The sequence below is a fragment of the Bos indicus genome, chromosome X, assembly GCF_029378745.1.
Source record: "Bos indicus isolate NIAB-ARS_2022 breed Sahiwal x Tharparkar chromosome X, NIAB-ARS_B.indTharparkar_mat_pri_1.0, whole genome shotgun sequence".
In the NCBI taxonomy this organism is placed as follows: domain Eukaryota; kingdom Metazoa; phylum Chordata; class Mammalia; order Artiodactyla; family Bovidae; genus Bos; species Bos indicus.
This window is the reverse complement of record NC_091789.1, coordinates 146,129,465-146,145,793: the sequence shown is the minus strand read 5'-3', so window position 1 is coordinate 146,145,793 and position 16,329 is coordinate 146,129,465. Positions and strand designations below refer to the sequence as shown.

Below are 16,329 nucleotides of genomic sequence, written 5' to 3'. Positions count from 1 at the left end.
ACTGAGATACAGCTTCCAATATTGAACTTCAACAATAGAAATATAATTTTTCAGGCATGCAGACAGAACAGGCAAGTTGATTACGATGGGGAAAATAACCTTTCTCTTAGGTTAATTTCTCTCTATCAGATGTAATGTGTGAAGCCAGTAGAAAAATATATAATACTAAATATGTATATAATATATAACTATATATATATTAGGAATATATAATAGTATATAATACTAAAGAATATAAAATAATACTATATATACTATATAATATCAAATATATATAAATACTAAAGAATATAAAACAATAAACGAGCTCAACTGTTATTTAAATATACATGTGACAGAAATATTCTCAAAGACATAAAGACTCGGAGGATATAACACTCATGAGTCTTTCTTGCAAAACTATGCAGTGGTAAAATCCAGCTGTTCAACAATTAACAGAAATAAAGAGTAGACTGGCTAGCACAGCACCCCTCCAAAAAAAAGCATATAATACATATGTATACGTAGGGCTCCCCAGGTGGTGCTAGTGGCAAATACCCGCCTGCCAATGTAGGAGACCCGAAGAGATGTGGATTCGATTCCTGGGTTGGGAAGATCCCCTGGAGGAGGGCCTGGCAACCCACTCCAGTATTCTTACCTGGAGAATTCCATGGACAGAGGAGCCTGGTGGGCTACAGTCCATGAGGTCACAAAGAATTGGACACGACTGAAGTGACTTAGTATGCACATATATATTATGTGAGAAAACGAGTTCGTACAAATCAATTTGGACTTCAGGTATAACAGAAGGCAGAATCTGTCATGAATAATCTCAAAGAAAATGGTGTCTTTTAAAAGACACCCAGACAGGATCAAATTTAGAAAGCCAGAAATACAGAAATTTGCATAAAAGAATTACTAATCATTTTCTTATCCGCATATATGGGAAACTAAAATGGAAACATTGAAGGCATGAGGAGAAGGGGACGACAGAGGATGAGACGGTTGGATGGCATCACCGACCCGACGGACATGAGTTTGAGCAAACTCCGGGAGTTGGTGATGGACAGGGAGGCCTGGCGTGCTGCGGTCCATGGGGTCGCAAAGACACGACTAAGCGACTGAACTGAACTGAAAATGGAAAAAAGTATGAATGACAGGTTTTTTTTTTAAAGAGAACATGATATAATAAAACTAAAAATAAAAGAGTATGTCTTTAAAACTTTGGTGGCTTAGAAGGAATGGGGCAAGAAACCTTGAACTTAATTTTAGGACCCCTGTACTCAGGGCTGTGATGGATGGACTGCAGTAGAAAGGTCCAGAGCAAAACAGGCAGAAGGGAAGGGCCCGTGGGCAGAAGTCCAGAGGAAACGAGGTGGAGAGTCTCCCACTGGAGCCACACAGGACGCACTCAGTCCGTCCAGCCATGAGTTCTAACAGCACGTGTGGAATGCCGTCATCCAGAGAAGTTCTGGGGGCAGACCTGAGACCCAAAATTCTTCTGGGAGGCTGGTCACTGAGGTTCCTCCTGCCCAGCATGGACCACAATCCAGACTCCCAGAAGGGAACAGGGGCCAACAGTTTAGGAAGGGCGAGCCCCTCTTATCAGTGAGGGGTGGGTGCAAAGCCCTCCCTCCAATTCTTAAGTTTCCAGAGGCCTGCCAAGGGTCAACCTTTTAAGCAGGAATTTCTAAAGACAGTTTTGCTATGGTTAACGTCTCTGTGCAGGTAATCACGGCTATTTCCAGACGGTAGTTGTTGTTGAGTCGCCCAGTCGTGTCTGACTCTTTGCGACCCCATTGACTGCAGGATGCCAGACTTCCCTGTTCGTCACCAACGCCCACAGTTTGCTCAAACTCATGTGCATGGTGTCAGTGATGCCATCCAACCATCTCATCCTCTGTCGCCCCCTTCTTCTCCTGCCCTCAATCTTTCCCAGCATCAGGGTCTTTTCAAATGAGTTTGCTCTTCCCATCAGGTGGCCAAAGGATTGGAGCTTCAGCATCAGTCCTTCTAATGAGTATTCAGGGTTGATTTCCTTTAGGATGGACTGGTTGGATCTCCTTGCTGTCCAAGGGACTCTCAAGAGTCTTCTCCAAAACCATAGTTCAAAAGAATCAACTCTTAGGCGCTCAGTTGTCTTTATAGTACAACTCTCACATCCATCCATGACTACCGGAAAAACCACGGCTTTGACTAGAATGGACCTTGCCAGCAAAGTGATGTTTCTGATTTTTAATACATTGTCTAGGTTTGAGAATTTGGAATGAAGGTTAAGTTTTACTCTCTAGTGCAGTTTGTTTTACTAGTGTTTCAGTGCTCATATACAATTTCTATAAAAAATAAATACATTAACCTGTTGAGACGAAACAACCCAAACTGCCAGCTGCATCTTTCAAAGAAGGCATCTAATGACTAAGTATTCGTGAGATCGGAAAACGCATTCTCAGTTCAAACATTTCTAACCTGGGCTTGGAAATGCAATTATGAGTTGCTTGGAAACTCAGTTATATATCCTAATGGATTAAATGTGATGACCATTAACTTGCTTCCCAGGCAAACTGTAGACCGTGGCCGTGGATGCTATCAAGTTAGGAGAAAATCAGAAACACGTATTTTAAGAACGCCACTTTCCTACTACCACCCTGATAAAAGTGTACGATCCTTACACTTTACCGGAGCCATTCAGATAATGGCCCCCAGGTTGCACAGGGCTGTGTTCCCTGAGAGCTCACACACATGAGGTGACCCCAGAAATGACCAAAAGTGCACGCCTGGAGGCGGGCTCGGGTCCACAGGGCCCGGCCAGATGTTGACAGGTGCTTCTGAGTTGAGGAGAAAGAGATCAGAGTTTGAGGAAGCTGGGACTTCCCTGGTGGCACAGTGGATAAAAATCACCGCCTGCCAAAGGTGGGGACACAGGTTCGATTCCCGGTCTGGGAAGATTCCCTGATGCTGCAGAGCAACTAAGCCCAAGCACCACAACTAATTGAGCCCACGCTCCAGAGTTCCTGAGCTGCAACTCTCAAGCCTGAGTGTTGCAGTTACTGAAGAAATGTGTGCTTAGCGCCCGTGCTTGGCAACAAGAGAAGCCACCGCGATGAGAAACGTTGTCCACCAAAACTAGAGAGTAGCTCCTGCCGGCTGCAGGAAAGCAGTTCAGTTCAGTTCAGTCACTCTTTCCCAGCATCAGGGTCTTTTCAAATGAGTCAGTTCTTCACGTCAGATGGCCAAAGCATTGGAGCTGAAGTTTCAGCTTCAGCATCAGTCCTTCCAATGAACACTCAGGACTGATTTCCTTTAGGATGGACTGGTTGGTTCTCCTGGCAGTCCAAGGGACTCTCAAGAGTCTTCTCCACCATCGCAGTTCAAAAGCATCAACTCTTCAGTGCTCAGCTTTCTTTAAGAGTCCAACTCTCACATTCATACATGACCACTGGAAAAACCATAGCCTTGACTAGACGGACCTTTGTTGCAAGTAGAGCAAAGCCTGTGCAAATCAACGAAGGCTCAGCCTAGCCAAAATGAAAGTTTGAGGGGGCTGAAATGCATAGGTCCTGCGAGCAAAAAAATCAGGAAGGATGGAACTGGACAAAGAAACCCAGAGAGGTGCGAGGGAACCCCCGGGGCTGGGCTGAATACTGCTTTTTGAATGTGCACATGGTGAAAGCTCTCAAGAACGGCAGAAAGCACCAGAAGAGAAAGCACCAGGCAAAGCACGCCTGGACTTCCAAGGAGCCTAGCACCTCCCATTCCAGCCATCAGAGCAGAGAGGATACAGAATACATAGGGCACTGGACAGAGTCCTAAGAGATACTGCTCAGTGGCTCATTCATGTCTGGCTCTCCGCAACCTCATGGCCTGTAGCCTGCCGGGCTCCCCTGTCCATGGGATTATCCAGGCATGCATACTGGACTTCAGCGCCATTTCCTTCTCTAACCACCTTAGTAACGGGGACACGTGAGCCCCGGACTCAAGGCTGCTCTGACTCTGCGTTAAGAAACTTTAAAAGCAAGTCTCTGCAGAAGAAACTGATGTCAAGTAACTATCTCCATGCCAGAAGAGTCTAATGCTTTTTACAGAAATACAGCAGAATTGAGAACACGAAAAAGTGACATCTAGTCAAAAATCAGCTGGCGTGCAAAGAAGCAGGAAATTATGGCATGCAACCAAAAGGGAAATAGAGAGTCTAAAGGTGATGTCCTTGGCAGAAAAAGACATGTGACAGGATATTATAAATATGCTCTGCATACCTTAGGAATATACAAGAAAACATGGACACAGAGAAAAGAGATGCAAGAAAGACCTGTGTGAGACTTGCAGAAGCAAAGATGAAAACACAAAAACTATACCAGATAGGATTTTAAAAGTGTCAGACATTGTAGAAGAAAAGATTCCTTGATGGGAACTTGGAGTCACAATGATGAAAATTATCAACATGAGGCAGAGAGTGGGGGTAGGTGTGGAAATGAACACCACCACCAACAAAAACAAGATCAGAGAGTCTCTGATGAGAAGACCATGTAAGTCTATCATATATATAATCAGGTTGCCAGAAGACAGGACATGGAGGATGTTAAAAAAAAAAAAAACAACTTGATGAAAATTATAAGCCTACAATTAGAAGAATCTTACTCACCCCAAAAAGAAGACATATACAGGCTACCCCATCAAGGTATACCATAACCATATTACGATCAGACACAGAAAAAAAAAAAAAAAGAACTGAAAAGAGGGCTCCCTTGGTGGTCCAGTGGTTAAGAATCTGTCTTGCAACGCAGGGGACGCAGGTTCGATCCCTGGTCGGGGACCTAAGATCCCACGTGCCTTGAGACAACTAAGCCTGTGTAGAGCTAGACAGGTCGCATGCCTCAACTACCTAGCCAGTGCTCCGAAATGAAGACCCAGCACAGGCAGGAAAAAAAAAAGAAGGAAAACTGAAAGAACAAATATATCACCTCAAGTTTAAAAAAAAAAAGCAGGCAGAGAAATAAAAAGATACTTTACATACAGCTTAAAAAAAAGGAAGTCAGAAAATTTTAAGAAAATATTCAAGACAAGAGTAAATGAAGAGCTATTTTTAAATCACTAAATTAAAAAAAAATTATTACTATTTCACTTGAATTCTATACCCCATTCAAATACCTTTCATTTGGGGGCAGAAATAAGACAACAGTTGTAACTCTGCATTTTAAATGATGCAAAGAGTGAGTGTTCCCCCTGCCACCTTAAAACACCTTTATGAGTCATTGCATACTTTCTTTCTAAGGAACAACAGAGAGGATGAAAAGACTTCATCGAGTCGGCAGGCGACACAAACTGAGCGCTTACACGGAACCCCAGGATCTGTGAGCAGCATCCACACGCATGCTTGCTAGTCCTTGACCAGCATCACTGGGACACACAGACCCTGATGCCCACGGCCCACACCTGCTGGGTCAGAATCTGCACTTTAGAAAAAAAAAGAAAACTCCAGATGACGTGTGTGCAGCAGGACCAAGTCTGGTCCCTGGAAGCTGTACAGAGAAGCCGTCTCTCTCCCATCTCTGCACCTGAAACGTGATTCAAAAACCTCACCTCTGACTCCGGAAATCTGGGCTTTTCCCCAGCACATCTCCCACTGCACACTCCTGTTCATCTCCCCTTGAGTGTATTCAAGCCTTTCCAAGGTGAGAACACACAAGAATCGCTTCCCCAGAATGAAAGCCCCTGACCACAGCCCCTTGTTTCTCGTCTTTCCCATCCAGACAGTCTTGGGAAGGAAGTTAAAACTTAGGAACAGACTTGTGTGCGTTTGCTCTGCATTTCCTCCTGTGTGTTTGCATACTGACGACTGAGCTTTGCTGGGGGGTCAGATGGTAAAGAATCTGTTTGCAATCTGGAAGACAGGGGATTCAATCGCTGGCTTGGGAAGATCCGCTGGAGAAGGGCATGGCAACCCACTGCAATATTCTTGCCTGGAGAATCCCATGGGCAGAGGAGCCTGGCCAGGCTACAGTCCATGGGGTCGCAAAAGAGTCGGATGCGACTGAACAGTGGACGCTTTAACTTTTCTACTGTTGAGTGGGACTTTATCATGGAATCTTCAAAGCAATGACCTGGTACTTTGTCTTCATCATAAAAACACCTACTATTTACCCCACCTCTGTTATGTTCTGTCACTGTTTAAATGCTTTAATGTGTATGTTTTATCATTTACTTAAATTAGCTTTAGCAATTTCTAAGACATTCCACTCCTTGTGTGGCTACCTGCCTAGTCCCTCTTCTCAGACAGGATAAGTCTTTAAATCATTCCAAATAGCCTCCAGTCTTGGTCTGTTACAAATTTTCAAACCTCATCAGTTCTCCTCAACAGAGTCTCACATAATTTTATACTCTCCAGCACCACATAAAAATTCACTGAAAATTGAGCCTCACTGCTCGGGGGAAAAAAAGGCTACATTCCATGGAGAACGTGTTCCACCCTAAGAATAATCCACCCAATGACAGCAAAACATCATTCCATATTCTTGATATCCTCATTTTCCAGGAATGTGAAACTGGTTCTAACGAGGACAGCTTCTTTTATAAAACGATGGTAAAGGAAATCTCATAGCGATTATAAAATTCTTCACCATTCTGCGAACCGTTTCAGTTCCATGACTTCCACACCAAGTTGAAAACTTGGAGCAAATTTGCACCTCACCCAAAGATCATGACCCAGAATCTATTGCCAACACGTTTCTTTATTATAAAAATATAAAAGCTAAACGTCCAGCATTTGTAAAAATAAAACCTTATTCGTTGTAGTAATAGGAGATAACACTTTCGGAAAATGTGCAGGTCCTCCTAGCCACCACTGCTCTCAGCAAACCACTCCCTTACACCAACAGAAGAACAGTTCCACGCATCCCCCTTCACACCCGCGCATGCCCGGAAGCTGGGCCCACGTGCCTTCAGTCCAGTTCAGCTCAGTCACTCAGTTGTGTCCGACTCTCTGCAACCCCATGGACTGCAGCACGCCAGGCCTCCCTGTCCATCACCAACTCCTGCAGTTTACCCGAACCCACATCCATGAAATGTTCTCACAGCTTCCCTTCTCTCTGCAAGCCGCCCACCCACCCCTCTGGAGCATATCCAGCAGGCTTTCTCTGCAGCCATCTTGTAACTCTGCCCTTATGAAGGCTGCCCACGTCCTGTGCATCACGGCACCCAGTGATCAATTTTCAGACCTCCCCGTCTTGCAGACACAGTCCATTACTGCATCCTTCTGGGGATTTCCCTGGTCGCTCAGACGCGAAAACAATCTGCAGGGCAGGAGACCCCAGTTTTATCCCTGGGTTGCAAAGATCCCCTGAAGAAGGGAAAGGCTACCCACTCCAGTATTCTTGCCTAAAGAATTCCATGCACAGACCATGGAGTTGCAAAGAGTTGGACATGCTGCTGCTGCTGCTGCTGCTGCTGCTGCTTAGTCACATCAGTCGTGTCCGACTGTGCGACCGCATAGACGGCAGCCCATCAGGCTGCTCTGTCCCTGGGATCGTGGACATGACTGAATTACTAATACTTTTCTTGAAAAACTGTTGCTGTGTGTCCTTTAGACCTCTACCCTGGACTTTCTTCTCTGGGAGCACAGAGTCTCAGCCACTGGACCACCAGGGAAGCTCAACTTTCTCCCATCTTAACAGCTTACCTGAGTCCACTGTGTTATTAGAGAAGACTCTTGAGAGGCTCTTGGACTGCAAGGAGATCCAACCAAAGGAAATCAGTGCTGAATATTCATTGGAAGGACTGATGCTGAAGCTCCAATACTTTGGCCACCTGATGTGAAGAACCAACTCATGGGAAAAGACCCTGATGCTGGGAAAGACTGAAGGCAGGAGAAGGGGACGACAGATGATGAGATGGTTGGATGGCATCATCAATGTGATGGACACGAGTTTGAGTAAGCTCTGGGAGTCGATGATGGACAGGGAAGCCTGGCGTGCTGCAGTCCATGGGGTTGCAAAGAGTCAGACACGACTGAGCAACTGAACTGAACTTACTCCACTTGCTGGGTCTTCTTAGGCTCCCATCCTTATACTACTGTGAGTCAGGGCATAACCCGGGAAGCTCCTGTCTTTCTACCACCTCATCCAGCTTCATGACTTTAAATACCGTCTATCAACCATGATGTGTGCATTTCCAGCCTGATCTCTCCCCTCAACTGCAAACTCATGGATTGATGGTGTGCCCATAATGCGTCTCAAGTAGAAGTATGATTCGTGTCTCAGACACAGTATGTGCAAACTTTTAGTATATCAGTTCAGTTCAGTTCAGTCGCTCAGTCGTGTCTGACTCTTTGTGACCTCATGAACCGCAGCACGCCAGGCCTCCCTGTCCATCACCAACTCCTGGAGTTCACCCAAACCTATGTCCATTGAGTCAGTGATGCCATCCAATCATCTCATCCTCTGTCATCCCCTTCTCCTCCTGCCCTCAATCTTTCCCAGCATCAGGGTCTTTTCCAATGAGTCAGCTCTTCGCATCAGGTGGCCAAAGGATTGGAGTTTCAGCTTCAGCATCAGTCCTTCCAATGAACATTCAGGACTGATTTCCTTGAGGATGGACTGGCTGGATCTCCCTGCAGTCCAAGGGCCTCTCGAGAGTCTTCTCCACCACCACAGTTCAGAAGCATCAGCACCAAAGTCCATCTGCACAATCCCTTCACAGGAATGTTCTAAGCAGGTTAGCTACTGTTCTGATACACTGAAGCCAAAGACTGCTAACGTGCAGCAAATTCTATGGGCCGATCCTCATGAACACACCTGGGCCAGATTATATAATTTTATCTGTTTAGCTCTCATCCGCTTCTGTCAGTACCTTTAACTCTTACAGAAATGCACCCAGACAGGTGAGGGCTCTGCCTGAATTCCTCAAGTGATGCATTTACTTAACACCCCAGATCGGAAGACAACGAAACTGGGTTGTGGAGGAGAAGACGGAAGACAAGGTTTGATGGCAAGAAGTGGGGTGTGATGAACACCACAGTTTTGGAGTGTGATGAACACCACACTTTGGGGGGTCTCTTTTCAGTCATGCTGGAATATCCCAAGGCCAAGGAGACCCTGAAGTTAGTGAGGAACCTTGCTCTTCCTTTAATTCCTTGAAGGACCTTGAACAAAGTCTGATTTTGCACAATCAAAGCTTCCTTCTCATTTGAGAGCAAGTCTCTGAACACACGAATGGTTGGGACAATGACTTTACCTAAGAGACAGGCTCATTCTGTACTTTCTGCTGAGGGATGTAAAACTCTTGTCTTCCACTCTGGGCATTGTGACATGGAGCAGGTTAGACAGAGGTGCCTGGGGACAGAGGGCGGTGGGAAAGAAACATAACTAGAAGTCACACGCCCTCGATTTTATGTCTCATTTCTCTGCCTCTCAACAATGTCATCTCATTTTCTCCTTGAGTGTCAGGTTTGTTGTCCACAAAGTTCACCTAGCAAAATTCAGACCTAACTTCTCCCGAGAATTGCCATGAAAATCAAATGGAGTTAAGATGGAAAAAAATATTTGAAAAATCAGAAAGCACAAAGAAATAAATCAATGTTGCTGTCTGTGGCAGAGTGCCAGCCTCCTTCATGTTCTTATTTTTACCCTGACAAGGACCGGATCACCAGGCAGACCGAATGTCAAGTTCAATACCAACCAGGGACGCTTCCCTCGCTGACTCACACCTGATGTAGGTGAGCTCTCAGCTTTCCAAGACCCCTAGTGCACAGTTCAGATGGCCCGTGTTGACTGCCAGTGGACATCCTGCTAGAGGCGGCATGTTAGGAAGTCAAAAACATCGCAGGTAAAGGTGGGAGGTGTGTAAGAAGGCCCTGTGTAAACTACAGTGTATCCTGAGCCATCGAAAGTAAGGCAACAACAGCTGTAACACAGATGATTATCTTACATACTTCTAGCAAGGAAAAAAGGTGCTTTCTCTTATAATTTCAGATTCCATCAATCGTAACAAAGAACATTTAAACATAGGAAGACATGCGTTTTACGACTAGTAAGACAAACTTTCATAGTTTATCGTGGTTTTTAGGATTTTATAAAAGTTAGAGGAAGGGAATAATAGCTAGTAAAGCAACAAAGCACAATCCAGCCATGTACCTATTGTGGGGAAAAAAACACATTTCATAACACATGAGAAATCATCTGTTATGACCCACAGAAAGAGTCCTGAAAGACTCCTGTCCTAATACATTTAACTTTTTTTTGTTTAAAAAATAAGATTGTTAGCTTTGCCTGTAGCCTGAAACGATAGTGAAAGCAGAATGGTATCCATATCAAATGAGAAGTTGAAAGGGTCAGTACATGAGAAGGTGATGAATCGGTTCCAGGTATGTTATTATATATATATATGTGCCCCTGGGGGCTTCCCTGGTGGTCCAGCGGTTAAGAGTTCACCTGCCAATGCAGGGGACGTGGGTTCCACTCCCTGGGCTGGGAAGATCCCACATGCCACAGCAACTCAGCTCGTGCACCACGGCTACTGAGCCTGTGGTCCGGGGCTGCAAGCTGCAACTACTGAAGCCCACACGTCTAGAGCCCATGCTCTGCAACGAGAGAAGCCACCGCCGTGAGCCTACACCACATCGCAACAAACTATTTTCTCTTCACTGCCGCTAGTGAAGCCCAGTGCCCAGCAATGAAGACCTAGCATAGCCAAAAAACAAACAAACAAGATGCCCCTGAAAATCCTTTCCATGCAGGATAATTCTAAGACCAAACTTACCAAGAACAATGGTTTCTGTTTAGACATGGGTGCTGGTAATACAGATGAAGACACGATGGCAGTCTGACTGGGTAGGGGGGTTATGTGGGGATCATGATGCCTTGTGGTTCTTCTTCCCTGCTGGCTCAGAAGACAGTAAAAGCATCTGCCTACAATGCAGGAGACCCACGTTTGATCCCTGAGTCGGGAAGATCCCCTAGAGAAGTGAATGGCAACCCCACTCCAGTACTCTTGCCTGGAAAATCCCATGGACGGAGGAGCCTGGCGGGCTACAGTCCATGGGGTTGCAAAGAGTCGGACACGACGGAGCGACTTCACTCAGGAAGTGGGACATACTTTCTGGGAACGGCCAGATTTTCGCCAAAGTTTCAGCTTTATGGACCACAGGACATGTAACAACTACCCAACTCTGGCAGTTGTATACATTAAAAAAAAAAAAAAAAAAACTGTTCTGACTACGTTCCAATAAAACCTGAATTACAAAAGCAAGGGACAGAGTGGGTTTTGCTCTTCGGGGTGTGGTTTGCAAGCTCACGCCTTTGAAGATAAAGCCTGGACCATTTTACAAGTGAATACACTGGACCAAATCTCTAATTGTCTAGTTTCTGCCATAGAAGACTAAAATCTGGAGTCATCCTGGGTTCGGACTCTTAGAAAGGGAAAGCTTAGGTTCTTGACAATATGGAACCTGGATACCTTCTTAACACAAAATGTAATAACCAGGAGGATGGACAGGTCTTCTCAATGAATGTCTAGCCTTGAAAACACTGAAACAGGAATGAGTCCTTCCAAGATTCAGTCTCTTTAAGCAAAAGTCAGACATTTATTAGCACAATAAAACAGGAGAAAAAAAAAAAAAAAAACCCACATGAATAAGAACTATCAGAGCAACTAAAGTTGAATATTAAGGCTTGGGCTTTTGGACCATTGGGCTGGGAGCTCTCTACAAAGTTCCTCATGTTAAGTAGCCCTCTTTTCCCCACCTTTCAAGTTTCAACAAACCTTTCTGCCACAGCATATCACAATTTGGACACGCATCCCATTTAAAAAAAAAAAATTTTTTGCCTGTGCTGGGTCTTTGCCACCTCACAGGCTTGCTTAGTTGCTCCTAGAGGGGCCCAACGTTAGTTGTAGTGGGCAGGCTTCCAGTTTCATTTTAATAAACCAGACGTGGTTCAGAAGCCCCCACGGTTATTTCAGACAGAACAAGATTCATAGAAGCCCACTATCACGTCTGAAATTGCATGGAGAAAGGTTTCAAATGACCTTCAGTTGTATTCCCCGTTTCAGGGATCTGACATAAACCCACTAACCCAGACTCAGGGATGTTAATGGATAATGCGTTTCTCAAGTGAATAGCACATTCTGTTCCTCTAGACTTGACAGCAGCACATTTTCGTTCCTAGAGATGTGTGGTCTGTGTGCAGAATAGAATACAAAATAAAACAGAATGTAGGGCATGCAGAGGTGGTCTCGTGCCCCTGGTCTTTGCATGCATGCATTGGTTTGCTTTACGTTCCACTTCTGATCAGGGTGCTCTGTTCTGCATCTCAAGAGACCTGAATCCCCTCTTTTTACCTGCTTCTGTATTAGACACAAGCTTCCCTGGGTCGGGAAGATCCCCTGGAGAAGGACCTGGCAACCCACTCAGGTATTCGTGGACTGCAGCCCGCCAGGCTCCTGTGCCCATGGAACCACAAGAGTTGGACTTGACTTAGTGACCAAACCGCCAACTCTCAATTAGACAGGGTGCAGAGTGAGCCTCACTGAGTCACAACCTGTCTGATGTCATCACCTCCCATGTGTGTGTGTGTGTGTGTCTGTCTGTGTGTGTGTGTGTACGCTTCTAATCAACACAACACAGCTGAGGTTAAGCACTGTCACTGCTGAGATTATGTTGTGTTACATAAAATTCTGTCTCAGCAAGCTGGAGATCAGGACGCTACTGCCAGTCTTAAGAAAAAAGCTATTTTGTGACCTGCCGCTGAAGGGGGCCACAGGCACCTCCCAGGAGCTCAGAGTGGACCCCAGCCCCATCAATGCGACAGGCCCACGGTCTCACCACTGCAAGGAAATGGATGCTGCCAACGACTGCAATGAGCTGACAGCAAACTTCTCCCACAGTCGAGCCCCCAGATGAGAAGGGACCCCAGCCAATACCTTGACTTCAACCACGACAGATGCTGGGCAGACAGTGCAGTTAAGCTCTACCCAAGCTCCTGACCCAAAGAAATGGTGGGATGAGATACCAGTGCCCATGAACAGAACGTTAGAGTTCTAATTTAAAAAAAAAGTACGCAACAGGCAACAAAAAGTTTATAGCACAGAGAACTGTAGTCAGTATCTTGTAATAACGTATGATGGAAAATAATATGAAAAATAAGGTATGTGTTTAAGTATAACTAAATCATTTGGGAACATGAAAGACTGTAAGTCAAGTATACTTCAATGAAATATATATATTAAAGAAAAAAAAAAACAGCAAGCGAACAAAACAAGATTTGGGTGTGGATTCAGCCACATAAGTTTGAGGGTGATCTGTTATGAGACAAGGGGCATGTAAGATAAACATATATTGTACTGAGGCCTTCTCAGATGGTAAAGAATCCACCTGCCAATGCAGGAGACCTGGGTTCGATCCCTGGGTTGGGAAGATCCCCTGGAGAAGGGAAAGGCTACCCACTCCAGGATTCTGGCCTGGAGAATCCCATGGACTGTATAGTCCATGAGGTCGCAAAGAGTCGGACACGACTGAGCGACTTTCACTTTCACTTTCTGGGCATCTGCAGTGGGTGAGCCCAAGGGCTTGAAAATTTCCAGCCTCCACTCCTGCAAGCTTCATGCACAACTCCGATGACCTTCATGTCAATCAGAAGGTCAGATGGTATTGGGAACGTGGATGTATCTCATGGACCTTAAAACTATAGGGGCTGTTACGATGCCATGTCCACAGGCATGTCTTCAGGACAGAGTCCATGTGCCCTCTGAGGTGAAACTCAGGCAACAGGACCACACTCACATGGTCGGGGGAGGGCTTGGGGGGAGGACCAGACCCACCCCTGTGATCATCTGGAACAGTTCGGAAGTTCTGATCGGCCCTGGTTCCATCTGGAGCAGACCTGCAGCAGGGTCTCCCACTGACACCACCCAGGCACGTCTCTGCTTCCCTCCCCACCCCTCCGCAGTGGTACTCTGGTTCCCATGTGGGCCCAACTCACATCCTCGAGGCCCCTGTGGACTTCTGAGCCTCCTTACACTGAGTGGCCACCGTGTAGTCAGCCTGTCTGCTTCACAGCAGGGCCCCTGGTCTGCCCTGGAGAATTGCTCTTGTTCAGTTGCTAAGTCATGTCTGACTCTTTGGAACCCCATGGACTGCAGCACGCCAGGCTTCCCTGTCCTTCACCATCTCCTGGAGTTTACTCAAACTCATGTCCATTGAGCTGGTGATGCCATCCAGCCATCTGTTGTCCCCTTCTCCTCCCGCTTTCAATCTTCCCCAGCATCTGGGTCTTTTCAAATGAGTCAGCTGTTTGCATCAGGTGGCCAAAGTACTAGAGCTTCAGCAGCACTCCTTCCAATGAATCTTCAGGGCTGATTTCCTTTGGCATGGACTGGTTGGCTCTCCTTGCAGTCCAAGGGACTCTCAAGAGTCTTCTCCCTGTCGTGGAGGATACAGTGCTGCAAAGCAGCACCCTCTTTCTTTGGCACAAGCAGTGACTTCAGACAGCAGTTGCCCAGGACAGGAGAGCTCTGTTATCTAACTGAGAGCACGGGGAAAGGAAGGTGCCTTCTGCACAGGAAGATGTGGGCCAGTCTCAGCCCCGGGCTGCGGCCGGCCCAGAGGAAGATCGAATGGTCTGAGAACCCCGCCACTCATAAAATGCGAGTGAAGTGAAGTGAAGTGAAAGTCGCTCAGTTGTGTCCAACTCTTTGTGACCCCATGGACTGTCCGTGGAATTCTCTAGGCCAGAATACCGGAAAGAGTAGCCTTTCCCTTGTCCAGGGGATCTTGCCCACCCAGGGATCGAATCCAGGTCTCCCGCTACAGGTGGATTCTTTATCAGCTGAGCCACCAGGGAAGCCCATAAAATGCAAGGCTCCTTCCAAAAGGCACAAGCATTCCAACCTCATGCTAAGAGCCACCCAGAGAAGAGTTATCCTGTGAGGTGGAGAGGCTGCCAGAGGCTTGTCATTTTTTTTAATTTATAGTAAAAAACAAAAATAATTTCCCTGCTTAATTAATAATGGAAGCAGTGAGTGGTGAGGCTTTAAGTGCATGCAAAGTCACTTCAGTCGTGTCCAACCATCTGTGACCCCATGGACTGTAGCCCGCCAGGCTCCTCTGTCCATGGGATTCTCCAGCTTAAGAACACTGGAGTGGGTTGCCATTCCCTTCTCCAGGGGATCTTCCCGACCCAGGGATCAAACCCGAGTATCTTAAGTCTCTTGCGTTGGCAGGCGAGGTTCTTGACCAGTAGTGCCAGCTGGGTTTTTAGAAGTCTCAACAATTTTGTTGACTGTGAATGTTTACACACACACACACCCCCCAGAAGTAAACTGAGCCTCCCAGCCCCAGAAGGACACGATGCCCTCCCGAATGCCCGGGGCTCCTTGGTCCACGGCTTGGCCCGTGGCCGCACACACACCCCTTACCTCGCAGAAGCTCTGGCACTGCTGCTTTCGCAGGTCCCAGGACACCTTGCAGGGCTCCAGGCACTGGGAGAGAGAACAGTGAAGACCGATCAGTGGACACAGGTAACAAACAAGGCCCCAAAGGAAAGGTCCCCACTGTGCACGCCCCAGCGTTTCCGAGTGACTCTGGGAGATCCAGCTAAACCTCCCCCCATCCCATCCTGGGAAGCTGATGGGATCCCTTGGAAAAGACCCTGATGCTGGGAAAGATTGAAGGCAGGAGGAGAAGGGGATGACAGAGGATGAGGTGGTTGGATGGCATCAATGGGCATAAGTTTGGGTAAACTCCGGGAGTTGGTGATGGACACGGAGGCCCGGCGTGCTGCAGTCCGTGGGGTCGCAAAGAGTCGGACACGACTAAGCGACTGAACTGAACTGAACTCTCAAATATGATTTATACACATGATTTAATAAATCAAAGATAATAGCCAGGATCCATTGTTCAGCAACAATTTTAATAAGAAATAATAATATTATGGAATAAACAAGGTATATATACACATAAATGCACTTTGTTATATATATGTAGTACTACTAATATAACTCATAAAATATACATTATCTATATATCAAAATGAGAAAGAGATAACAGTCAGGCCTCATGATTGAAATCAAAATCATACTTCCACATGAATGGATATATGATTCTCAAAATATATTTTAATACAACAGTTAATTATTAACTTATCCATTATTAAATATTCATTATGTCCGGTTAAGTGCCAGTTATCTAAATGTTGGTATGCTCATGGCTCCCGTAACCTCATGATTATTTCAGAGCTTTCATATATTCAAAACTGCATAAATGAAAGCAAACCACTGACTGTATCAACTGTCAGTCCGTCATAGGACTGCTCCCAACGTGTGATCAGTGACCAGCAACAGGAGCATCACCTTGCAGGGTATCAG

The 16,329-nt window shown here is 46.0% G+C and overlaps 1 protein-coding gene across 1 annotated transcript in view; it reads right to left on the bottom strand.

The window, feature by feature from the left end:
• Positions 1 to 16,329, bottom strand: part of ANOS1 (anosmin 1) — a 210,854-nt gene that overhangs the window by 74,168 nt on the left and 120,357 nt on the right. Inside the window, exon 3 of the mRNA XM_070785126.1 lies at positions 15,382 to 15,444. Coding sequence (XP_070641227.1) covers positions 15,382 to 15,444 — 63 coding nt within the window. The remainder of the gene's footprint in view (positions 1 to 15,381; positions 15,445 to 16,329) is intronic.